The following is a 26,240-nucleotide window of genomic DNA, read 5'->3' on the forward strand; positions in this document are numbered from 1 at the left end:
TAGCTGTTAAAGTTTGTGAGTCGTAAATCCTTTGACCCACTGAGTCTGCTGCAACGGCACTGCAATAAATTTGATTTATTGCCACTCTAACAAACTTCAATGGCGCCCACGCGCTGCCACTCTTCTCAGTTGCCGGATAATAGCAGAGTTCACACGCAGCATAAAATGGCTTGTCTGTGTCAACGTGGTGTCTTCAATAAATCAGCTCGACACCAGTGCTTCTAATCTATTACTCTTTATTTAGAAGCATAACAAACAGAAAAGAAAAACCTACAGAATCTAGCTGCATGTTCGCAGCTTTCTGCCGCTAACAAAAACAAAACTACCTTGCTCACATTCCCAGAAAGACTGCTATCCAGAGAGAGTTCAGCCCCCACAGAGCACAGATCAAAGGAAAATGCCCAGGTCATGTGGGCAGTGCACCCAGTGAATCAGAATGTTTCCTGAAGTGTTAACTCTTGACTGTCCAGAACCACAACAATAGCTCTATGTGTCGTCCTGCCCACTGGGGATTGTTCTTTGTGTGTGAGCCAAGTGACTTTCGTTTTTGGTCTGAGAGTGTCAATCGTGCCAGCTTGTTCTCCCAGATGATTTATTTCTCTGCTGTAAATAAAACGCTTCTTAGATTAGGAAGAAGCTGTATATGGACTGTTATTTCTGCACCCACACAAGGCACACACCGCTGTTTGGGATACTCTCCTAGAAGCTGCGAAGTCCAGAGGCGCAAGGAAGCGTGCCAGACGTCCAGAAATCATCACATTCCTAGCCACTATTTTCACTCATATAGGCAATACCGGCCGCATCCCAAGGGACTGGGGCACAGCCATAGTCGTTCCATTCTATAAAAAAGGCAACAGAGGGGATCCATCACCTTATTAAGTGTAATTAGCAAACTCTACACAAAGCACCTGCTGGAAAAATTCACAGAGTGGCTAGAGGATAAAGACATTCTGGCAGCAGAACAAGCGGGATTTAGACCCGGCAGGTCCACGCTAGATCACTGCCTAACGTTACAACACCTCATAGAAAAATATAACTCAGGAGGGCAGGCCTCACTATATGCAGCCTTTGTTGATCTAAAAGCAGCCTTTGACTCAGTTCCCAGAACCAGACTCTGGGACAAGCTTTGGCCCACTACCATCGATAGAAGGCTACTATATTTAATTCAGGTAGTACATTCAAATACGGCCCTTAGAGTCAGGTGCAGCCAGCTAGGGCATTTAACAGATCCCATCAAAACATTTAAGGGTGTTAGGCAAGGATGCCTTTTGGCCCCTTTATTATTTAATTTTTATTTAAATAACTTGGTAACCACTCTCCATAACCTCCAAAGTTAGCAAACCAGCATATCACGGCTCTGCTTTATTCAGACGATGCGGTAATACTACCCAGAACCCCCTTAGGGCTTAGGAGAGCACTAAGAAAATTAGCTGCCTATTGTGAGATGGAATGCCTCAAAATAAATTATCAGAAGACCAAAATTCTTGCTTTTGGGAAAAAACCAAAGCTCAGAAACTGGAAACGTCAAAGCCAAAATTTAGAACAAATCTCGAACTATAAATATTTAGGAATGGTGGTCCAGGCATCAGGATCCAACAAAATTCATATTAACTCAAATGAGTGTGCCAGAGAAAGATCTTCAAATGCTATCCTTAAATTTTTTAGAACTCAAGGGGGTTTTTATGTCCCCACGGCACTAAAATTATATAAAGCCAAAACATTGGCACAGCTCCTTTACGGATCCTTTCTGGGCCCACCTCCCTCCTCGTTCATTCCCCTTGAAAGAGTGCAATCCAAACTCCTCAGAGCCAGTCTGGCTGGCAGACAGCAGTCTTAAACACTCCTCAGAAACTGGGCCCTGCTCCCCAAACCCTCATAACTATGGGCCTGGGCCAAGCTAGATCCGTGGTTAGGCAAAGAATCATGGACACAGAGAGACAACAGGACTGTATAAGGGTCCCCAATTATAAAATCATAGAAAACAGGAGATATGTAGCCACTCCAGCAACATATCTATTTTTCCTTGCATCCAGAAATGCAAAAAGGGCTTTCACTCTTCCTAGAAGCTTGGCCTTGCCCTCATCAGTTCTGAAAGGCTCCTATAGAAGCGTCTCGTACTCACAGAGACTTTGCGCCTGCCCATTAGGGGAAATAAGGAAGCCCCAAACATATATATTTTTAGATGTCCTTTTTATGCTGAGATTCGTAGAGACACCATTGATCCTTTCCTGAAGAGGCTTGCCAATCTTTCAGACAAGTCTAAACTTAATTCTCTCCACTTCGGTAGGCAAAGATCACAAGATGACCTGGCTGGTAGTCAGATTCTGCGCCCAGATTTGTAGGCACAGATCATCCTCTAGAATGAAATAGCTTACTAGGAAAAAGCTGAAGTCGCCCTTTAGGGCACCTCAGGGTCAATTTTTATGGTAGCCCAAATCTCAGTTGTACAGGTGTATGTACGTATATATCTCAATTTTAACTCATGAGCTATTGCTGGAATCTGCTCTAATTGTATATTTTATCTTTATGAATGCTGTTTTTATTGTGTTGTGTGAGCTGGTCTTTGACCATAATAAATTATCTATTAGCAGGCTTTCACTCAGCCCTGCATGGTAAATAGCTATCAAGGAATCATGATCCCACGCTAGCTCCTTCGACAGCAAATTGAACTATGTACTGTACTCCATTACTGAGATAGACCCCTGCTTCAGCTTAATTAGCTTTCATGTATTTGCAGGTTTCTGCTGCGGGTCCTGGGACATGGAATACAGATGAGCCATAAAACTGTTCAACCTCAACAAAAAGGGTATTGATTAATTAGTAAGGTAATCACCCAGCATCTGGCGGCTCCTTCCAGAAGATTAGTAACTAAAAACACACGCTCCTGGTCTGACAAAAAGTCATCTTGCCTCACCTTCAAAAACATTTCCATGTTCGCTTTCAACCCAAGCAACTCAGAGGTCTGTCCATTGAACTTCAATGGGGGAATCGGGGTGTGTGTGTGTGTCTCATTGACCGTCTCTGGGTTTCTCCCACCATCCTGGCCATTTCTGCATGTTGAGAGTTGACGGCCATTGTTAATTGTTCTACGTGTCCTCTCAGCGTTAAATTTTGTTGTAAAAGGCATTGAAATTGCTACTTTCAGTTATCAGTCTTGGCAGGCTGCACCCTGGCAACTCCTGCCCTGTTTGTCATGATTTATGACTTAACTGGCAATTAAAGAGGACTTGGGACAATCTGTCAGGGTACTGTCAGCGGCTCCAGACTGGTTGCCCAGGAAAGCATCATTTTAAATAAATGAGTAATTACTTCAGCCTCCTAAAGCTGTGCAAATATGCACAATATGCATGTATGCATGTATAAATCAATAAATAAAATAATATAAAACCATCTCTCAACTTCATTTTTTCCCCTAGGGAGAAGATTCCTGTATTGCAGGGAATTGGACTAGATGTCCCTTTGGGTCTATAACATATAAGATAAATCCACACCTCTATGCTGCCTCCGCCCATTCTGGAAGTGAATTCGTTGCGTATGCCCCTGAGGTCTGCCTGGTCTTTCTCTCGAATGATCTCCAGTACCATCTCTCTTGCTTGCTGTTCAAATGCAGAAGGAGGAAAACAGGTTGATGACTAGTTTTGTTAGATCCCCACAAAAAAATTTATCCTTGCCTCTTCAGGGAGCATAATACTACTTGCCCCTCCTGCGGTCTCCAGCAACAGGTATTAGAAGCATACTGCCTCTTGACAGCAGAAGTAGAACATAGCTGCTGGAGTTAGGCAGGCCCAAGGTTCTCCAACAAGCTTCATGGCTGGGGTGGGGAGTGTTTTGAACCTGGGGCTCCCCTCACCTAAGAATATATGAAGAGCTGTGCTGGATTAGGCCAATAGCCCATCTAGTCCAGCATCCTGTTCTCACAGTAGCCAACCAGATGCTTGTGGATGCCTGCAAGGAGAACCCAAGCATAAGAGCACTCTCCTCTCTTGCTGTTGCCAGCAACTGGTAACTCCTTGCCCAACACTTTTATCCAGCACACCACACTGGGTCTCTTTCGACTGTATTGCAATTTCATGAAGAGCCAACCACCTGTCTCCTTGATCGTTGCCCATCCTGGCTAATAAAGGCAAGCCAGGAAGGGCTGGGCGATGGGATCTGCGGGGTGCTGAATACTTCCCTCTGTGAGGGAGACTTCCCAGACCCGCTGAAAGAGGTGGTCATTAAACTGCTTCTTAAAAAAACATCTTTAGACCTGGCCAATATGGCCAACTATCGCCCAGTCTCAAATCTTCCGTTCTTGGGCAAGGTGATTGAGTGGGTGGTTGCTGAACAACTCCAGACACGCCTGGAAGAAGCGGACCATTTGGATCCCTTCCAGTCGGGATTCAGGCCTCATCATGGGACTGAAACTGCCTTGGTCGTGTTGGCTGATGATCTCCGGCGGGCTAGGGACAAAGGTGAAAGCTGCTTCCTAGTTCTGCTGGATCTCTCAGCGGCCTTTGATACCATCGACCATAACATCCTTCTGGACCGTCTAGAGGGGCTGGGACCTGGGGGCACTGTTATACAGTGGTTCCGCTCCTTCCTCCTGGGCCGTGTCCAGAAAGTGGTGTTGAGGTATGAGTGTTCAGACCCCTGGGCTCTCACTTGTGGGGTGCCTCAGGGTTCCGTCCTCTCCCCCATGCTTTTTAATATCTATATTAAGTTGCTGGGAGAGATCATGAGAGGGTTTGGGCTGGGTGTTCATCAGTATGCGGATGATACCCAGCTCTACCTCTCTTTTAAATTAGAACCGGTGAGGGCGGTGAAGGTCCTGTGTGAGTGTCTGGAGGCAGTTGGAGGATGGATGGCGGCTAACAGATTGAGGTTGAATCCTGACAAGACAGAAGTACTGTTCTTGGGGGACAGGGAGCGGGTGGGTGTGGGGGACTCCTTGGTCCTGAATGGGGCAACTGTGCCCTTGAAGGAGCAGGTGTGCAGCCTGGGAGTCATTTTGGATTCACAGCTGTCCATGGAGGCACAGGTGAATTCTGTGTCCAGGGCAGCTGTCTACCAGCTCCATCTGGCACACAGGCTGAGACCTTACCTGCCCGCAGACTGTCTCACCAGAGTGGTGCATGCTCTGCTTATCTCCCGTTTGGACTACTGCAACACGCTCTACTACTGCAACATGCTGAGTGTTGAACAATAAAATTTAATTGCTGCCAATTAACTTGCCCGCTTCTAATTTACAGCTTCAGATAACGGCTGGCAGGGCTTTTCTGGCAGCCTGACAACACCCCTCCTCACCAGCAGCGCAAGGATTTGCACTGGTTTCCTTTCCTTTCCTTGACCAAACTCTATTTGAGTGGGTTACCAATGTAAAGATGGTGTGTGGCAGATGCAAATGGGAAAAAGGACTGCTTGGCCCATATGCTTGAGGTCCTCCACCCTGCCACCATCATTGTGTACATGTGAGAGAGAGACAGACCGACAGCAGTCCAACTGTGCCATTATTGCAAATCCTCCTAATGTTCTATCAGCATAATGGCAAATCCTCTTCGATACATACCTGTACTTTAAAAATGTCTCCAGTAATCCGGAGAGGTTTATCTACTCCAGTTGGCAAAGGACCGTCTTGGATCATAATCATTTTCACGCCTGTTCGTTCCTGCAAAAGTGCCAATAGCAGTGCAATGGGGAGAGAAAAGAGAAAATGCCACAAAAAATAAATGGAAATGCCAAAACAGACAGAAAGGCTATGAAAATGGTGGGGAGTGGGGGTGGAAAAAAGCAGGGATAAGCAATAGGAACTCCCCTGGAGCTTTGGACTTTCATGTAGTTACCGTAAGTGACACGGCTTGGCCAGCTTTTCCTGATAACTCCATAAGCAGAAGGCAAGTGACAGTAAAACGAAAAGGGGGGTGGGGTGGGGAGAGAGGAAGAAGCAGGCAAGGAATTTTTGCTCTACCACCCTCTCTCACTTTCACTTTGCATTTAAATGCTTGTGCTCATGGTGCATTCATATAATTGTGTATCAATCGCGTATTGTTTTTGACTAAAAGCCGTTACAAAACCTGCAAATCCAATAAAACCTATTAAGAAAGATCCAGAAATAAACAACTATTTACAATAAATCAAATTAATCAATCCCCTGCACAATCTACAGGATTGCCTTTTATGGGACTAGCACAAATACTTTTTGTTGGTTTCTATTTCCCTCACTGAGCAGCAACTGCAGTCACAAGACATTGTTTTGCATTCCACAGTCAGTTACTGTTGGATTCCCACGGGAATGGGAGACTGGATGTGACGTTCACTGGTTTCCTGTTTTTCACCGTTTCTCTCAGTGTTCTTTGTTTGGTGTTGCTTCTCTGCTCTCACAGAGGCAAGATGCATGTTTGTATTCTCTCAGCATAGAGTGTAAATAAAAATTAAGAATGTAGCACATACTGCTTATCCTTCTGCTGTGTGACGACGCTCTGCTTGGGCTCAAGATAAGATGATAAGACGAGCCTGGGGGTTTGAAAATGGTATAGGCGCAATTTATTCTGAACAGAAAGCAAAATTAATTGTAAATAATGTGGTTACGGACGAATTCAAGATAGAAAAGGGGACATGACAGGGGTGCCCAATTTCACCATTGCTTTTTATATCGGTTTTGGAGGTTTTGCTGAACATGATTAGAAAAGACCAGTTGGTCAAAGGGATACAGGTCGGAGCCAAACAGTACAAATTGAGAGCATTTGCAGATGACTTAGTTTTGACGTTACAGGAGCCAGAATCTAGTACGAAAAGGGTTTTAGATTTAATTAATAAATTTGGTCGAGTGGCAGGATTTAAATTGAATAAGTCAAAAACCAAAATTTTAGAGAAAAAATTAACATCAATTGAAAAAGAAAGGTTTCAGAATGAGACTGGTTTGACTGTGGTTAAAAAAGTGAAATATTTGGGGATTAAGATGACAGCGAAAAATGTGAATTTATTTCAAGATAATTATGAAAAATGCTGGTCAGAAGTGAAAAGAGATTTAGAAATATGGTCAAATTTGAAGCTTTCCTTGTTGGGCCGAATTGCAGTTATAAAAATGAATGTATTGCCTAGAATGTTGTTTTTGTTTCAAACATTGCAAATTGTGGACAAGATGGACTGTTTCAAGAAGTGGCAGAAAGATATTTCTAGATTTGTCTGGCAGGGCAAAAAGCCCAGAATAAAATTTAAGATTTTAACTGATGTAAAGGAAAGGGGGGGGTTTGCCCTGCCGGACTTTAAACTTTACTATGAATCAGCAGCTTTTTGCTGGTTGAAAGACTGGCTGCTTCTTGAGAACACAGACATTTTGGATTTGGAAGGTTTTAATAATGCCTTCGGGTGGCATGCATATTTGTGGTACGACAAGGTTAAGGTACATAAAGCATTTAAAAATCATATTGTCAGGAAAGCATTGTTTAATGTTTGGATAAGATACAAAGATTTATTGGAAAATAAAACCCCAAGGTGGTTGTCACCAATGGAAGCTAAAGCTTTCAAAAGACTTAATATGGAGTCCAAATGGCCAAAATATTGTGAGATTTTGGAACAAGAGGGAGACAAATTGAAATTGCAGAGTTTTGAGAAACTAAAAAGTAAAGTACGAGACTGGCTTCATTATTATCAGATAATGGAGGTTTATAAATTGGATAAAAAAATTGGATTCCAGGTGGAAAAATCGAAATTAGAAACAGAATTGTTAGAACCTAAAACAAAGAATTTGTCAAAGATGTATAATTTGCTGCTGAAATGGAATACTCAGGATGAAACGGTGAAGTCTGTTATGATTAAATGGGCACAAGATGTTGGACACAATATCATGTTTGCTGACTGGGAACAGTTATGGACCACCGGCTTGAAGTTTACGGCATGTAATGCCTTAAGAGAGAATATTATGAAAATGATTTATAGGTGGTACATGACCCCAGTCAAGCTTACAAAAATATATCATTTGCCCGATAACAAATGTTGGAAATGTAAGGAGACTAAAGGTACATTCTTTCACCTTTGGTGGACATGCCCAAGGATTAAGGTGTTCTGGGAAATGATTTATAATGAAATGAAAAAGGTATTTAAGTATACCTTCTTGAAAAAACCAGAGGCCTTTCTTCTGGGCATGGTTGGCCAATTGGTGCAAAAGAAGGACAAAACTTTCTTTATGTATGCGACAGCTGCAGCAAGAATTCTCATCGCAAAATATTGGAAGACACAAGATTTACCCACTCTGGAAGAATGGCAGATGAAGATGATCGATTACATGGGATTGGCAGAAATGACCGGCAGAATCCGAGACCAGGGAAAAGAGTCGGCGGAAGAGGACTGGAGGAAATTTAAAGACTATTTACAGAAATATTGTAAAATTAATGAATGCTAGAATGATGTTGGACTGAGATTAAATGGTTACCAGCTGTAATGTAAAGGTTGAGTAATAAGCTAAAATAATTTATATTAAGTTACAATAAGGATTTGCTGAAATAAGATTTGAACTGGAATACAAAAGGGGGAGGTGAGAGGAGGTCCGAGATATAAGGTAATGGAAATAAGTGATGGGAATTATATTTGTTTTGTTTTGTTTTTAATTGTGTATGTTTGTATTAAATTGGAAACTTGAATAAATATTTAATAAAAAAACAACAACAAGAAGATAAGACGAGCCTGTATCAGCTTCAGATGGGCTGAAGCTGGTCAAAATCTCACACTTTTAGCGGCTTTTGCAAATAAGGCTGTTTTATATGTAACAAGTGGGTCACATTCAGATAACAGCCAACATATTTTCACTTCAGGGGTCTGTCCCTGTAGCAGTGCCAACATCTGTTCCAAAAATCTCTTTCTGGGATTTTGATAGAGCTGACAATGGGGTATGTAATGGGGAAGGTCTTCTACTTCACCTACCCCACAAATACAGAATCTTAAATGTATTGGAGCTTTCCTATATCTTCCATCTAAGACTGATGTGGGCATTGCTTGAAAGCGGAGAGCTGTAAAAGCAGTTATCAGGGAGGCAAAGGTAAGTGTCTGCAAATATTGGGGTCTGGTGCGGTTAGTTTTCAGCAAATGGTACCAATGGGAGAATTTTGAGATATAGATTAAAGATAAATCTTGCTCATTATCCTGCTTATAGATCCAATTCCTGAGCAGTCTTTTAACTCATGGGAATACAAAAATGTCTTGTCAGGTTTTCTGAGACTAGCAAATCTTGTGCTAGCTTGGCCCAACCACCCTTCTGCCATTGGTCTTCCATGCAGTGTCTAGGCAAATGGTCCTCTGACATATCCGGGACCTTTTTATATTACGAAAGAGCAGGCATCTCTACCCTAGCTTTTACAAACACCACGCCTGTCTCTGTCCTGAGGAAAGCAGCCAGGGTACCTGGAGGTACTGCCAGCGCATATTCTGGCACACTTCCAGGTCTTTCAGGTTGTTGTGATTTATCCCCCAAATTTCAATACCATACTGCATTTGAGCTACTAGTTTCCCTAAATAGACTTTTAGGGCTGGAATTACCAGCCTGCCACCTTTAGAATAAAAAAAAAAGTCAGTATAGCATAGGCTGACTTCTGTACTGTTGCTATTATGTTTTGTAGCTGAGGTTTTCATGAATTTTTCTCATCAAAGGAGGGAATCTGATCTACTTTGTTGCCACCTAGATTTCAATTAAACTTAGGGGTGCGTTTGCCAAAGATAGTCACCTTTGATTTTGTGTAATTTATTCTGAGTTTCTCTGATGGGCAAAACTTGTTTAGTTTTTTCAGGCTTCTCCTCATCCCTATTCTATTCAAAGATAGTAATACAATATTATCTACATATATCAGAATTGCTGTTTTATGATTCCCAATTGAAGGAGGAAATTTATCAGGGTGGTTTAACTTTGTTACAATATTATTAATATAGAGGTTAAATAAGAGTGGTGCTAGCAGACAACCTTGTCTGACTCCTTTATTAGTACTGATTTCCTTCGTCAACCTTCCATCTGTACTGATCCTTAGCCTTATGGTTGTATTAGTATGTAACTCCGGTATTAGGAGTACAGTCAAACCTTGGTTCTTGAATGGCTCCATTTTTAAACATTTCGGTTCCTGAAAGCCAAAAATCCAGAAGTAAATGCTCCAGTTTTCTAACATTTCTTGGAACTCGAATGTCCAACGTGGCGTCCAGCTGAGTGCAAGAAGCTCTTGAAACCGATCAGTTGTCAAAAGTTTCCAAGTCAAATGGTCTGCCAGAATGGATTACATTCAACAACTGAGGTTTGACTGTAACAAACTTTTGTAGATGTTAGTCCTTGCAAGTTTACCCCACAGAAGATTCCTATTAATTGTATCAAATGCTGATACGTCAATAAACGTAGCAAAAAGCCGTTTGGAAGGAAAACTAGTGTATTTATAGATTAGATGATGCAATACAAAAAATTGATTGTACTGTGGCCCTTCCTAAACCCAGCTTGTTCCTGATGCAATATATTGTTTTCTTCCACCCAACTTGTCAGTTTGTGAAGAAGGTAGTGGCTATATATCTTAGAGCTGATATCCAATAAGCTAATAGGCCGATAGTTCTGGGGGCTATGTTTATCACCTTTCTTGTTGATTGGAATGATTACACTCTGTTTCCAGCCCTCAGGGAAAGTGCTAGTACAGTTTATATACAAAAATAATTTTGCTAGGAGAAGAGACCACCAATCAGAGTTGTTCTTCAAAACCTCTGATGGGATCATGTCCTCTCCAGGAGCTTTATCATTCACTAAAGCACCTATAAGATCACTTACTGTTCTGAGACTGGGGGCCATTCTGGTAACAACATTAACCAGTCCTGAGTAGTAGTTGGTCCATTAGGACAGCTGTCACAATCACTTTCAAAGATATTGCTGAAGTAAATACACCAGGTATTAGCAGAGATGCAAGCATCTAACATAGGATTAAAACCTGTGTCTGAGATCAAATTTCAGAAATGTCTATCATTTCTATCCAAGGGGGCCATTCCCAACTCTTTCCGCTGAATAATCATGAATGACCTCCTCCCCCCTTAGTAGTCCCTTATAATTTGAATGATAAAAAGCCAAAGTTTCCAAATTACCGTATTTTTCGCTATATAGGACACACTTTTCCCCCTCCAAAAATGAAGGGGAAATGTGTGTGCGTCCTATGGAGCGAATGCAGGCTTTCGGCTTTCAGGTAGCTATCCGCAAGCCTTCGGAGCCCGGCGGGAGTTCCCGAAGGCTTGCGGGAAGCAGCCTGCAGCCCGGGGAGCGCAGCGCCAACTCCCGCTGCGCTCCCCGGGCTTCAGGCAGCTATCTGCAAACCTTTTGTTTTTATTTTTTAATTACCATATTATTTGGCCATTCTTTTTCTGCATATGTTTATCTTTTTCAACGTTTTCAATACTCTCAACATTTGGATTTAAAAATTCATAAGGACATAATTTGATTTTTGTGGTTTGCTGACTTGGTGGATTAGCCTAATTGGTGGCAAGAAGATAAGTTTTTATTTTTCTTCAACAATAAGAAATTAAGATTTTGCCTGAAATACTGTCGAAAATTGGAAACTGTTAGCCATTCAAGAGGCAAGAAGATTTGTTTTGGGGTCCTTTGGGTTGTAAATTGAATATATAATTTAAAATTGGGAATATTGTTGGGAATTGGAAGTCAGTAGCCACGAAAGTGGTAAGAAGATTGCTCCCACTGACTCTGGTGGTGTTGGGCCCCTTCTCTCTCTTTGTATTTGGGTACTCTTTCTATTGTTTGATATTGTATTGTTTGATTTTTGGGAAGGAATCGGAAGGGCCTTGAAGGGAATGTAATCAAAATGACTCATTTACAGAAGAAAGTGAGTGAGAGAGGAACACCGATGGAAAGGAGAGGCTCTAAACAGGAACCAGATTTTAAAGGAGAGATATTGAAAATGTTTGCCGAAATTAAAAATGATATAAAGCAAAGTGAAAAGAATATAGAGACTAACTTAGAACAAGTGGATAAAAGGTTTGGACAGATGGATAAAAAAGTTGATGCAGCAGTAAATAAATTGAAAGGGCAATTAAAGGACGTAACTAAGAGAACACAAACTTTAGAAGAGGGGATGAAAAGGACGAAGTTGGAATTGAAAGAAGTGAAAAAAGAGGAGGAAAAAATTAAAACAGAGATGTCGGAAATTAATAAATCACAGGAGGAGGTGTGGGATGTGATTGCCATGAATGAACTCAGGCAATGAGAAGTTAACCTAAGGTTAAGATCTGTGCCGGAGACGCAAGGTCTATATTATTAAAGAGAAACTGATAGAAGGGATAGCACAATGGTTGGAGCTGCAGACAGAAGAGGTGGCAAAAACAGTGCAAAACGCATTCCGAATGAAGGTAAGAACAACTAAGGCAAGGAAATTTCCAGGTGATTGATTGATTACATTTAAGGATAGAGAAATGAGAAATATGATATTACAAAAGAATAGAGAGAAGAGATTGAATATTGAAGGGAATTACATAATTATCTTTAAAGACATCCCAATCAGGTTGTTGAAACCGAGAGACCCATATAAACCAATGGTGCAAATTCTCAAGAGAAACAAGATAGAATTTAGATGGGAATTTCCGGAAGGAATCTCCTTTTTCTATAAAAGCAAGAAACACAGACATACGAGCCCAGAGGAAACAAACAAATTTCTGAGAAGATACAAGGAGTTACGAATAGATGAAGAAGAAGTAAGGGGTGCAGAAGCAGGAGCAGGAGGTTTGGAATTGGAGGAGGAAGAAGAAGAAGACAGAAAAAAAAACGGAAGAAGAAGAAGAAGATGATGAAGAAGAGAAAGAAAGATTATAAAATTTGTAATAAAAATTAAAAATTTTAATAAGAGGTTAAAATGGCATTGAAATTATGGACTTGTAATATTAATGGGATTAACAATAAAAAATGGAATAAAATTGAACAATATTTGAAAAAGAAAAACTTAGACATTATATGTTTACAAGAAACTCATGTGGCAAGAAGACATAGAAAAGTTTTGATTAATAAACAATTAGGAAATGAATTTATATCTTCTGACAAAGACAAAAAGAGAGGAGTGGTATTGTATATAAGAAACAAAACTGAAACTCAGCAAATTTTCAAAGATGAAGGGGGAAGAGTTATTGCAGTCCAGATCAAATGGCAAGGAGAAAAATTAATTGTTGGGATCTATGCACCTAATGGTAATAAGACTGATTTTTATAAAAAATTAGAAGAAAAATTGTTTGAATATATGGACTAAAAGATTATGATAATAGGAGATATGAATGGAGTGGTGTCAATGGAAATGGACAGACTGAGAGCAACAGGGATGAGTAAGGATGGAAAATTACCCAAGACTTTATTTTGGATGACAAAGAATTGTAATTTAATAGACATTTGGAGACTTAGACACCCGTTGGGAAAGGAGTTCACATTTCACTCTGAGCCAAATCAATCAATGTCAAGAATAGATCAAGTATGGGTATCCAATGAATTAACTCTGAGAATATTGGATACTGAAATTCAACCAAGAGTAATTTCGGATCACAGTACAATAAAATTTGAAATAAAAGGATATGAGGAAAGAACCTTCAGATGGAGAATTAATGATTACCTTCTAGATGATCAAAAAATCATTAACAGGGCACAAAAGTATTTGACAGACTATTTTGTAAATAATTGTAACAAGGGCACGAAAATGAAGACAGTATGGGATGCCAGCAAAGCTGTGATGAGAGGATTTTTTATCCAGCAGAGTTCATTGAAAAATAAAAGCAGAGAGAAAGGAAAAAAGGAAATTTTAAGGCAAATAACGGACAATGAACAATTATTAATAAAAAAAACCCTAACAATTTGAAAATAAGAGAGTATAAAGGTTTTGCAAACACAATTTGCAATGATAATAAATAAAGAAGTGGAATGGAATATAAAAAAAATGAGACAAAGGAACTTTGAATTCGCTAATAAATCAGGAAAATGGCTGGCGTGGCAGATTAAGAAAAGGAAGGAACAGAATACTGTTAATAAAATCATCATTGAAGGTACAGAAATAGATGATCCGAAAGGGATTAGAAAGGGATTCTTGGACTTTTACAGACATCTATACAAAAGTAGAGAAAAGAATAATATGAAGAAAATAGAAAGATTTTTAAAAGAAAAAGAGGTGCAGAAGAACCCGACAGAAAAAAAAGACAGACTGAACGCCCCAATAGAAATTGAAGAGATAAAAGAGGCAATAAAAGAATTGAAAAAAGGGAAAGCTCCAGGACCAGATGGATTTACGGCAAGTTACTATAAAGAAATGAAACACATCCTACTTGTACCAATGAAAGAAGTTATGAATAACTTTATGAAAGAAAGAGAAATCCCGGAAACCTGGAAAGAAGCCTTTATCACATTTATTCCAAAACAAGATTCCGATTTAACACAAGTTAAAAATTATAGGCCTATTTCATTGTTGAATACAGACTATAAAATCTTTGCAAGCATATTGGCAATGAGGATGAAAAAGGTATTACAAGAAATTATACACAAAGATCAAGCGGGTTTTCTTCCGGGCAGGCAGATGAAAGACAATATAAGAAATATAATTGATATTTTAGAATATTTGACTGCCAGGAATGAGAAACAAGCTATGTTAATATTTGTGGACGCAGAAAAGGCCTTCGATAACATATCATGGCAATTTATGTTAAAAAAATTGGAATTGATGGATGTGGGAAAAGAATTTTTTAACGGAATAAAGGCTATATATACAGAACAGAGAGCAAAGTTGATAGTAAATAATATTACTATAGAAGATATAAGAATAACCAAGGGCACAAGGCAGGCATGTCCTTTTTCCCCATTGTTATTCATCTTGGTACTGGAGGTCTTTCTGAAATCAATAAGGAAAAACGGAGAAATAAAAGGGGTGACAGTAGATCAAAATGAATATAAGGTTAAAGCTTTTGCCGATGATCTGGTACTAACAGTGAAAGAACCACTGAAAAGTGTAAAAAAAATATTAGAAGAGATAGAGCAGTTCGGTCAAGTGGCAGGGTTTATACTGAATAAGAAAAAGGCTAAAATAATCACAAAAAATATGAATCAAGAGATGATAGAAACAATGCAATAACAAATAGAGATAGAAGTGGTAAAGAAAATCAAATATTTGGGAATATGGTTAACCCCCAAGAGTATTGATCTGTTTCAGAATAATTATATACCAGTGTGGAATGGAATAAAAAGAGATCTGGAGGTGTGGGGAAGGATGAAGTTATCATTTTGGGGGAGAATTTCAACGATAAAGATGAGTGTGCTGCCAAAGATGTTATTTTTGTTTCAGACAATTCCTATAATCAAGGGGGCATCAATATTTAAAGAATGGCAAAGAGTAATCTCAAGGTATATCTGGCAGGGTAAGAAGCCAAGAATTCAATTTAAGTTATTAACGGATGCGAAAGAAAGAGGAGGCTTCACTCTGCCAGATCTGAAACTATATTATGAAGCATCATGCCTCTGTTGGGTAAAAGAGTGGATAAAATTAGAAAATGGAGAGTTGTTAGATTTGGAAGGTTTTGACAACAGATTTGGTTGGCACGCATATTTATGGTGTGAAAAGAAGAAAATACATAAAGGTTTTAAAAACCACATTTTCCGTAGATCTCTTATAGAAATATGGGATAGGTATAAAAACCTATTAGAACCAAAACTTCCTCACTGGCTATCTCCATTAGAGGTGATGAGTGTTAAAAAGATCAATATGAGGGGGAGATGGATAACATATGGAGAGTTGATAATTAAAGGAGGAGGGAAATGGAAAATAAAACCATATGAAGAGGTAAAAGAGTATGTATATGATTGGTTGCATTATTATCAGGTTAATGAAATGTTTAAAAAGGATATTAAAGAGTGTGGGTATGTGGAAAAATATTCAAAATTCCAAACAGAAATACTAAGTAACGATTATAAAATTTTATCAAAAATGTATAAAATGCTGCTGGAATGGTATACAAAAGATAAAGAAGTTAAATCGGTGATGGTACATTGGGCCAGAGATTTTGGATATAATATACAATTTGATGACTGGACAAAATTATGGAATGAAAGATTAAGATTTACAGCATGTACTGCGTTAAAGAAAAACGTTGTGAAAATGGTATATAGATGGTATATCACACCAGCAAAACTTGCAAAAATGTACAAAACGTGTAATAAGTGTTGGAAGTGTAAAGAAAAAGAAGGGACATTTTACCATATGTGGTGGGAATGTAAAAAGGTGAAAGGCTTCTGGGAAATGATTTATAATGAATTGAAAAAGATGTTGAAATATACATTTGTTAAGAAACCGGAGGCCTTTCTTTTAGGAATTGTAGGAAATGAAATATGTAAAAAAGACTGTAAACTTTTCCAATACGCAGTAATAGCGGCGAGAATACTCATGGCCCAAAAATGGAAACAGGAAGAATTACCGACGGTCGAAGAATGGAGATTGAAATTGACGGACTTTGCAGAACTGGATAAACTAACGGGGAAGATTCGATATTTGCGAGACCAGAAGTTCACCGAGGACTGGGGAAAATTTACAGATTATCTGAAAAGTATATGTGATGAACAGACAACGCTTGTAGGTTTTCAAGATGTTCTGTGAAAATATGAGGAATATTGTAAAAAAGGGAATAAGATTGGGGAGGTTATATTTTAAAGGCAATATTAAAATTAGAAAATGTGTGAATAAATAAACAAAACGGAAGATTGGCAGAGAAGCTGGGGGAAGTAAAAAAAAAAAAGGTTATGTGATAAATTTTGATATTGGTTATATAAACTTGTATTTGAAAATGAATAAAAATATTATATAAAAAAAATGAAGGGGAAATGTGTGTGTGCGTCCTATGGAGCGAATGCAGGCTTTCGCTGAAGCCTGGAGAGCGAGAGGGGTCGGTGTGCACCAACCCCTCTCGCTCTCCAGGCTTCAGGCAGCTATCCGCAAACCTTCGGAGCGCGACGGGAGTTCCCGCCAGGCTCCGAAGGCTTGCAGATAGCAGCTTGCAGCCTCTTTGGGGCTGGGGGGGAAATATATTTTTTTCTTTATCCCCCCCCTAAAAACTAGGTGCGCCCTATGGTCCGGTGCACCCTATGGAGCAAAAAATACGGTAGCTGTTGTCTGTGTCTGTCTTGCCCTCCTAGTTAGTTGAGCCAAATTCCTTTTTGCTTGCCTGCACTCATTAGTGTACCCACCCAGGTTTGCCAAAAGCCTTACTAGATGAGTGACCTGGTTTAGATAAAAGTGGTCTTAAATCTACAAAAAATAGACATGATGCCTTCAACGGGATCTAAATGTCCATTAACCGTGTTCTGGTGAACATGCTAGCAATGGGAGCTGTTCAAATGGGCCTGAACTGAATGTTCAACTGAGGTAGACCACTTTAAATGTTTGCACTTTAAATGTTTGCACTTTATACTGTTCCCTCTGCCAAATAATTTGATGGAATGGGCAACTGAGGGACTGAAAGGGAAATGGACAGGAAGATAGGTAGGTGATCAGTTTCTGGTCAATCTAAAATATAACTGAGCCCTAACGGCAATACCTTTGAAAGACAGAAAATGTAGTCAATAACGCTTCTTGTTCTGCTATTGAGGAAAGTAAAGTAACCATTTTATTTGTCCCATGGACTACCATGCAAGCATGTCAGCTGCAAGCAGGACATTAGTTCAACTAGCTTTTTACCTTCTTTGTTGATCATTTTATCCATGGAGTAGTGCTCAGGTAAAAAAGCTTCATTGCCATCCAGGCAATGATTGTTTTCCTTGTCATTTGGGCTCAAGCCTACCCATGCATTAAAGTCACCACACACAATTAGGACTGCCTTAGGATACATTGCCTTGCAATATATTAGGGCCACTTCTAATTCATCCCAGAAGAGTCTTCAGCTCCCGAATTTATCAGGTGGACAGAATACACTCAAACAAGTATTCATAGAATTAGAAGGGACCCCCAACAGTCATCCAGTTCAACACCCTATAATGCAGGAATTAGATAAAATTGGTGGGTGGGGCAGGGACAACTTTGCCAACACAAACACATCCTGCAATCAAGTGCACACCTCTATTGGCTATGATAATCACTTTGGTGAGGCAGGCACTTATGGGCTCCAGGGAAGGTTGCTGGGGGGGGGGGGGAGCTTTGCCACCCACAAGCATATCCAATTCAAAGTGCTGTCACTAACCTATAAAGCTTTATTTATAAAAAAAATATTTATAGACACTGCTGTCATTATATATGCAGTTTAGAGAAATAAAACAATGTTATAGAATAAAAACTATATTAGAAAATTAAAAAGACATCAAGTAACCAATACAGAAGGATGCATTCTTAATTGACTGCATAAGGCTTGGCAAAATAGAAAGGTTTGCAGCAGGCAGTTAAAAGTTGGTACAGAAGGTGCCAATCTCTGTTGGGTTGGAAAAGCATTCCATAAGACTGAGCCAATTACACTCAAGGCTCGATTTCTCATCAAATGAGCATCATAAACTTGGGGAATGACCAATGATGCTCATACAGATGATTTTGGTGATCAAGCTAGGATAGAAGGGTTCAGGCGACCACTCAAGTTCCATAAACCTAAGTTGTTCAGTGCTTTTTAAATTAATACATTATCTGGCTCAGGACTTTAATACTTCAAGGATCACCTCTCCCCATATGAACTGACCCAGAATCGTCATCTGAGGCTTTTCTTCATGTGCCCCCTTCACAGGAGGTCTAGAGAGTGGTAGTATGAGAATGGTGCCTTTTCAGTGGTGGCTCCCTGCTTGTAGAAATGATCTCCCCAAGGAGATTTGCCTAGCACCATCATTATATACCTTTAGGTGCCAGGCAAAAACATTTCTTCTTCTGTCAGGACTTGACTTCTAAATTATCTGTGGACTAGGTAGAATGTTTTAATCCTGCCCTTTTAAAAATAGGATTGTCTTAGATTTTTGTTTTGTTTTATGCTGTCTTTAAAGGGTTTGCTTACTTATGTGGCTTTGAGTTACTTTTGTAAAGAAAAAAATACTGTGTTTAATAAAATATATATTGATGACCCCTCTGAAGAAAGAGACCCAAAGGCAGTTCTGGAGCAATTCCATGGAAATGCAGACCAGCCACTGGCAACAGACTCTCACTTCATGAAGGAAGGGCTCTAAAGCTTTACAAGAAAGGCAGTGTTTGCTTGCACCCAATCCCAGACTCGGGGCACTTCATGGTCTGGTGCAGCATGGAAACTTTTGCCTTCTGTTCTAAGAGTTCAAGTTTTCTGAGGCTTTGTTGGCCAAAACAAACAAAGCAACCCAAAAGCTCCCCAAATGAGATATGTACATTCCTCATAAACAAGGAGAGCAGGGGAGGATGACTCTAGAAAATGATAAGTGCCAAAGGGGGTCCATCTAGTCCAGCATACTGTCTCACGGGGGCCAACCAGGTGCCCCAGCAGGAAGCCTGAAAGAAGAAACCAAGTGCAACAGCAACTCTCTTGCCCTGTGGTTTCCAGCAACTGGTATTCAGAGGCCTGCTGCCTCCAACCATGGAGGCAGAATATAAGAAGAGCCTTGCTGGATCAGGCCAAGGGCCCATCTAGTCCCGCCTCCTGTACTCACAGTGGTCAAGTAGATGTTCAATATGGGAAGCCCATAAGCACAACATGACTGCAACAGCAACATTCTCCCCACTTGCAATTGCCAGGACCACTGTAACTAGTAAACACTGACTCCTCCTCCATGCACCTGTCTGAAGCCACATCACACCCACCTGTAGCTGCTTGATTGTTTCTCCACCTTTGCCAATGACGAGGCCCACTTTGGACGCTGGGATAAGGATCTCTTGGATCATGCTGTTGCCATCCATGTCACTGTGGAAGCCAGGACCATTCCGACAGCGGTCCACGATCTGCCCCAGTAGCCGCTTTGCTTGTCTTTGGAAGAGGTGGAAAGGGAGAGAACAAAAGGGGGGGGGATAATAATAACCACCTCAAGGCAAACAGCTATTACACTGTACACACTCCCATCTTGCTGGGTATAACCGTTTGGGGGGAGGCAGGGTGGAATACCATGAGAATGCAGGAAGTTTGAGGGGTGGGGTAAGCATGAAAAGAGAAAGGATAGAAAATAGAAGAGAGGAAATAACAGGCATCCATGATGGCAATTCTCTGTTTTAGATCAGACACCCCCCTATCAGACATACCCCGTTTTGACTTAGGAGTTGGGAAGAGGGGGAAAGGAGGTCGCAAAGTCCAACTAACTTCTCAAAACACTTCATTTTCACTGCAGTGGCTTCTCCTACCTGACACAAACCATTAACTTGCCTGCTTGTAGCTCAAGTGGTAGAATCTACCTTGCATGCAGAAAGTGCCAGGTTCAATCCTGGCATCTCCAGGAACGTCTGAGAGACATGTCCTACCTGAAAGGTTAAAGAGCCATTGCCATTCAGTGTAGAGTAGACAATACTGAGCTAGATAGAGGAATGGTCTGACTCAGTATGAGGCAGTTTCCTGTGTTCAACCCCTAGTGCTTACACTCCTTGTGGGACAGGTTAGCCACCTGTGAACTATTAACTACAGTTGCAATCAAAATTATTGAACCCCATTGCAAATCAGGTTTATTATCAAAATTTACAGACTTTCAGCTGTTTGCAATGAGTAAATCAAACAATCATACAAAAACAATTGAAATAGCTCAACACAACAGATGCTTCAAGTGGTTCCCCCAAATTCAGCTGAAATTGCAACTTTTGATAATAAACTTGATTTGCAATGGGGGTTCAATAATTCTGATTGCAAACTGTACTTTGTATTAATGCAACCTTAAGTAATAAAGGTATGGCTTCCAATATAGACAAAATTCTACTTAGTAAAGTTTCAGGCTCTTCCCAGGGGCTATGATCAGTGTGGGAGAGTGATCTGTGCCTTCGGATAGAGGAACAAGTATAGGAAGCAATATGGTCTAACCCTCACTTAAAACTATCTCTGTAAGAATACAGGAAGCCACATTGAAGACACTATTAAGATGGCATTGGACTCTACTCTGTCTATCCAGAGTTGGCAAAAGGCTATTCCAATTTATGTTGGCAGGGCTGTGGACACACTGGAACATTGCTCCACATGTGGTGGAACTGTTGCATAGTTCAATTCTGGATCCAAACTTTTGATACCATTTCCATCATCACCTGACATATACTTCCCCCAGACCCAGCTCTGGCACTCCTTTCCTGTCATGATTTTGCTCCATATTGCACTCCATGTATAATTAGAGTAAAAACAAACACATTGAAGGGTTCCCAAAAAGTAGGCCAGAGGCAATCAACTTCATTCAGCAAAGTTTACTGAAGGTAAATGAGCATAACAGTTCAAATCTATAAACTCAGGATTGGCATAGTCTCTTAGCAAAAATCCAGTTGCATTAAAAAAAAGCTTAAACTTACAATAAGACTAAAACTTAGCACTTAAGCATACTATGTACAGAACACCACACCATAAGGAAAAAGAGACAGAATGACCTTGACAAAAAGAGACAACACAACCAGTCTGAACCAGTTCAGCTTCTCTGAAGGAATAACCCAAATATCAGGAACCTTCTGCTTGTTTCTAGGCATAATAGAAAACTCACTTGTTAGCTAGAACCTTCCGGCTTGTATCACACAGAGAAGCCTCCAAAACCATCTTGAAACAACTAATATAGGAAAGATCTTAAAACTTTAAACCAATACTTTCTATGCCAAAAAATGCAAACCTGACATATCCTTGGAGTGTGGGACCAACCCATTTATCATGCATAAATATATTGTGCTTATGCTTCTTGCCACAGCCAGCTTGACACTGGCTGCCCATTGGAAGTCCAAATCATCTTCGTCCCAGGAAGAGTGGCTAACAAAAGTATGGGACACTGAATTGTCAGAGCACCTGACAAATAAATGGAGAGACCTTAATGGTTCATCAAAAATGGATCTTTTTTACTTGATATGGTATAAGTTTTTCTCCTATGCTAACTCAATTTAACAGCCCAATAAACCCACTGCTCTACACAGACAAGTAAGTGGAGAGGTTTTATTGAGAACTGAATTGACCTGCTTTTTCTTCTCATATGAAACAATTGGATGCAGCACTGTATTTTCAGTAGTTTCTTGGTTTTTTTACCCCTCCTCTGTATCTGTGTTTAATTTTTCTACTTTCACATTTATTTTTACTTGCCATATCCACCATTTTTATTGTATTCTGTATGCGTTTATGCCTATACACTTTAAATTATTTTAAAAAGAGAGGGAGAGAAAGATGTCATGGCTAAAGTCTTTGAGGGCAGAAACTGGAAAGTGCTAAAAATTTCTAGAAGATTCTGGAAGACTCTAGAAGGTTCCTTTCTGATGAAAATATTATTCTGACTATTCTCAAGGTCACGCTGAGCCAGGAGAGATAAATTCCTGCACTCAGTGAGCTGCTCTCTTTCTCTCTCTTTTACTTTCATTTGTATCTGTATGTCTGAAGCTATTTTCTGAAGTTTTTGTAACAAGCCTTTGCCTTTTAGTAAATGTTTTTCTTTTGGACTTTTGAATCTGCGTGCTTTTGTTTATTTATTACAAGACACTGTCCATCAAAAGAGATATGTGGGGGTCTTCTCTCATTAATACTGCAGCTTGAAGACAGTAAGCAACACCAGAATGTTCCGGAACTCTTTATTCTCTTGCTCAAGTTGCTGCGTAAGTGAGTGAAGACCCTGGGTCTCCCCCTCAAGCCCCCTAGGTGTTTCTCCCATTGTTTACCTTGCCAATGCTCCAGTGCAAATGAAAGAGGACCTTGGGGAGGGTGAGGAGGGGGTTAGTGGCAAGCAAAGTAAATAAATGAGAACATAAGAAGAGCCTGCTGGATCAAACCAAAAGCGGCCCATCTCATACAGCATCCCATTCTCACCTTGCCCACTCAGATGCCCCAGTGGGAAACCTGCAAGCAGGACCCAAGCACAAGAGCACTCCCCACTCCTGTGGTTTCTAGCAACTGGTATTCAGAAGCATTTCTGCCTCAGACCATTGAGACAGAGAGGACAACCATCAATAGACTTCTCTGTGGATTTTTCAAATCCTCTTTTAAAGCCATCCAAGTTGGTGGCCATTACTGTCTCCTGCAGAAATGAGTTCCATAGCTTAACTATGCACTGCATGGAAGGACTTCCTTTTATTTGTCCTGAATCTTCCAACATTTACCTTTGTAAGGCATCTGCAAGTTCCAGTGTTATGAGAGAGGGAGAAAAAAACTCTATGCATTTTCTCCATGTCATGCACAATTTTGAAAACCAGCTTCTAGAAATAAAAACTGAGGCTCTCTCATTAGCTAAGCAGTTATAATAGCAGTATGGATGTCCTTTAGCTCAGCTATATATCAGCTAAATCCGCTGCTGGGGCCATGAAATCATTCAAGACACTGACTGGCTGCAACTACACTTAAGAGCTGTGATCAAAAACACCGCCACAAAAAGGTTGACGGAATTTTCCAACTGGTTTGACTTTGAGTGCAAACAGGCAAAGACACCTGAAGAGAGCTTACTGTAAATATAGAACCTCCAAGTCTCTTCTTCTATTTACTGCATATGTCTCTCTTAGATAGAAGTATAAACAACTAATAAAATGGAAAAAACAGAAAGCCAAAAGAAACGCCTGGCACAGCTTAATAAAGGCCTCGCATGACAAGGACAGATCCTGCTTCTGGCATACCATATCAGGCCTCCTGGAGCATGAGCGCAATGGGCCAATTTGAACTATCGAACCCCAAGAATGGATGCAGTACTCACTTTTTCAAGACCAGGATGCTCAGCCTAATCACCAAACAGTATCTCCAGAAAAATTACCAGCTTGGCCCCCAGTATCTATAACTGAGGTAAAAAAAACTAATTACACAGCTAAAAACAATAAAGCCCCAGGCATTGATCATTTGCCCCCGGAACTTTTGAAGTTCAATATTGACTGGTGGGCACCTGTTTGCAGCAATATTCTCACATATTGATTCATCTGGTCTACTCCCCGACATCTGGGCCATTGCGGTAATCATCCCAATATTCAAAAAGGGCCCTACATCAGATCCGACTAGCTATAGATCTATCAGAAGTGCCTGGCGTGCTCTGGTCCATGGGGTCACGAAGAGTCGGACATGACTAAATGACTAAACAACAACAATATGCAAAGCATCTCCATAACAAACTAACCTACTGGATTGATGCTGAGGCTATCCTTGCTGAAGAGCAAGCAGGATTCAGGCAAGGCAGATCTACTATAGACCATTGCTTTGTCCTAGCCCATCTCATAGATAAGTATGCCAAGCAATCACGCGGTGTGCTGTATGCAGATTTCATTGGTTTGAAAGCTGCTTTTGACTCAATTTCAAGAGCAAGACTATGGGCTAAGTTGAACACCTCAAGCACAGACAAAAGATTATTATACCTGATCAACTGCCTTTATAAAGACACTGTGCTGAAAGTAGGCTGCTCTACAACAGTCAACTTACAGGATCTGTACCAGATACAAAGGGAGTTAAGCAAGGATGCATTCTAGCCCCAGCACTGTTCAACCTATACATAAACAACATGGTTCAGTGTCTAACATCTCCAGAGTTCCATGCCCCTAAGCTGGCCTCAAAACCAATCTTTGTACTATTACATGCTGACGATGCGGTCCTCTTATCCCAAACAAAAGTAGGCCTAAAAAACTGATAAGAGAATTTTCAGTGTATTGCCAGAGAGAACACCTGGCCATGAATTATCAGAAAACCAAAGTTATGGTTTTCTCAAGAAGCTATAGGCCCCACAGCTGGCGTATGGAAAATCAGCCAATCGAACAGGTCAAAGCTTTCAAACATTTGGGCCTTATCTTCCAGTCCATGGGGTCATGGGGAGCACACCAAAAATGTGCAAAAGAAAAAGCATCCCAAAGTGCCAAAACTCTGACACGGTTTTTCCATACAAAGGGTGGCAAACACATACTCTCAGTCCTAGAAGTCTTCCAGGCTAAACCCCTAGCACAACTATTATACGGGGGTCAGATTTGGACTGGTAACCACCTTGGTACTTTGGAAGCTGTTCAATCAAAGTTCTTAAGGCAGATTTTTTCTCCATCACTGCGAATGGAGGCAAGTTTCTGTCGCGAAATTCCTCGCGGCGCTTTCAGCAGAAACGCTCAGAGTCCCAGGTTTTTCCCAGTGCAGTCTTTTTAATGTGAGCTATATACAGGTATTTACAAAAACAATCCAGAGTACCTGCTCCTTAAGGCAAACGAATACTCTCCACACAGCATCACCACACCACAGCACAACCACCACAGCAACCACACCCACTGTTAAACAGGCTTTTCTTTTTAAAACAGGTGATAGCCAATCACATTAATCACACTCCTGCTGAGTCACTCTGACTCAGCACTTCACAGAGTATTGCATCATCCTGTTGAAGCCTGCAGACTTATTCAGTATCCTGCAAATCCCAACACTCCTCCTTAAGTCAAAGGCTTGAGACCTAATAATTCTCTTAAGTCTCGAAATATAGGAGCATCCAAACATTTGGTATACAAATCTGCCACATTACATTTTGTGTTACAGTGCTGTACCTTTAACACATTTCTTTCCAAAGCATTTTTCACATTTCCGTCTCTTATAGCTATGTGTTTACTTTTGCTCTTAAAGTTCTGTTGGTTAGCAAGCTGTTGTGCAGCCATGTTGTCACTTAGCACAGTGATTGGCATTTCACAAGGTATTCCAAGCTCTTTTGTTAGACAAGCAAACCACTCTATTTGTGACACACATTCGCTTATGGCTGAGTACTCTGCTTCACAAGTACTTGTGGCAACGAATGTTTGTTTCTGGGATTTCCACTGAACCAGGGCATTTCCAATATATATGGCATATCCAGTGGTAGACTTTCCATTTTCTCTGTCCCCCCAACTGGCATCAGTGGATGCATACACTTGCTGATCATATCCTGTATCCAGCACCAGTGTGTAATCTTTTGTGCCTTTCAGATACCTTAGGATTCTTTTAAGTGCTACCCAATCTCTCTGAGCTGGGTCTGCACTTCTTTGGCTTAACATGTGCACTGCCAATGTTATGTCGGGTCTTGTCCAACAACTTAAATATAACAGAGAACCCAACAGAGAATGAAATGCTCTTGCATTCTCACATTTTTGCCCTTCTGGTTCATTTTTGTACTGGGTAGTTATGGGAGTGTCAACCTCATTTGCCCTCTCCATTCCATATGTCTTCAGTAACTTTTCAATTTTTTCCTTCTG

General features: G+C 40.5%; 1 protein-coding gene across 7 annotated transcripts in view; it reads right to left on the reverse strand.

The window, feature by feature from the left end:
• The window catches only part of LOC309333209 (far upstream element-binding protein 3-like), a 359,184-nt gene that overhangs the window by 200,490 nt on the left and 132,454 nt on the right, over positions 1-26,240 (reverse strand). For all 7 annotated transcript variants that reach the window (XM_081846616.1, XM_081846620.1, XM_081846619.1 and 4 more), the window contains 3 exons: positions 19,740-19,902; positions 5,549-5,647; positions 3,492-3,596 (listed from right to left, as the gene is read on the reverse strand). In XM_081846616.1, coding sequence (XP_081702742.1) covers positions 3,492-3,596; positions 5,549-5,647; positions 19,740-19,902 — 367 coding nt within the window. The remainder of the gene's footprint in view (positions 1-3,491; positions 3,597-5,548; positions 5,648-19,739; positions 19,903-26,240) is intronic.

Source organism: Podarcis erhardii (assembly GCF_964252035.2).
Source record: "Podarcis erhardii genome assembly, chromosome: W".
NCBI lineage: Eukaryota > Metazoa > Chordata > Lepidosauria > Squamata > Lacertidae > Podarcis > Podarcis erhardii.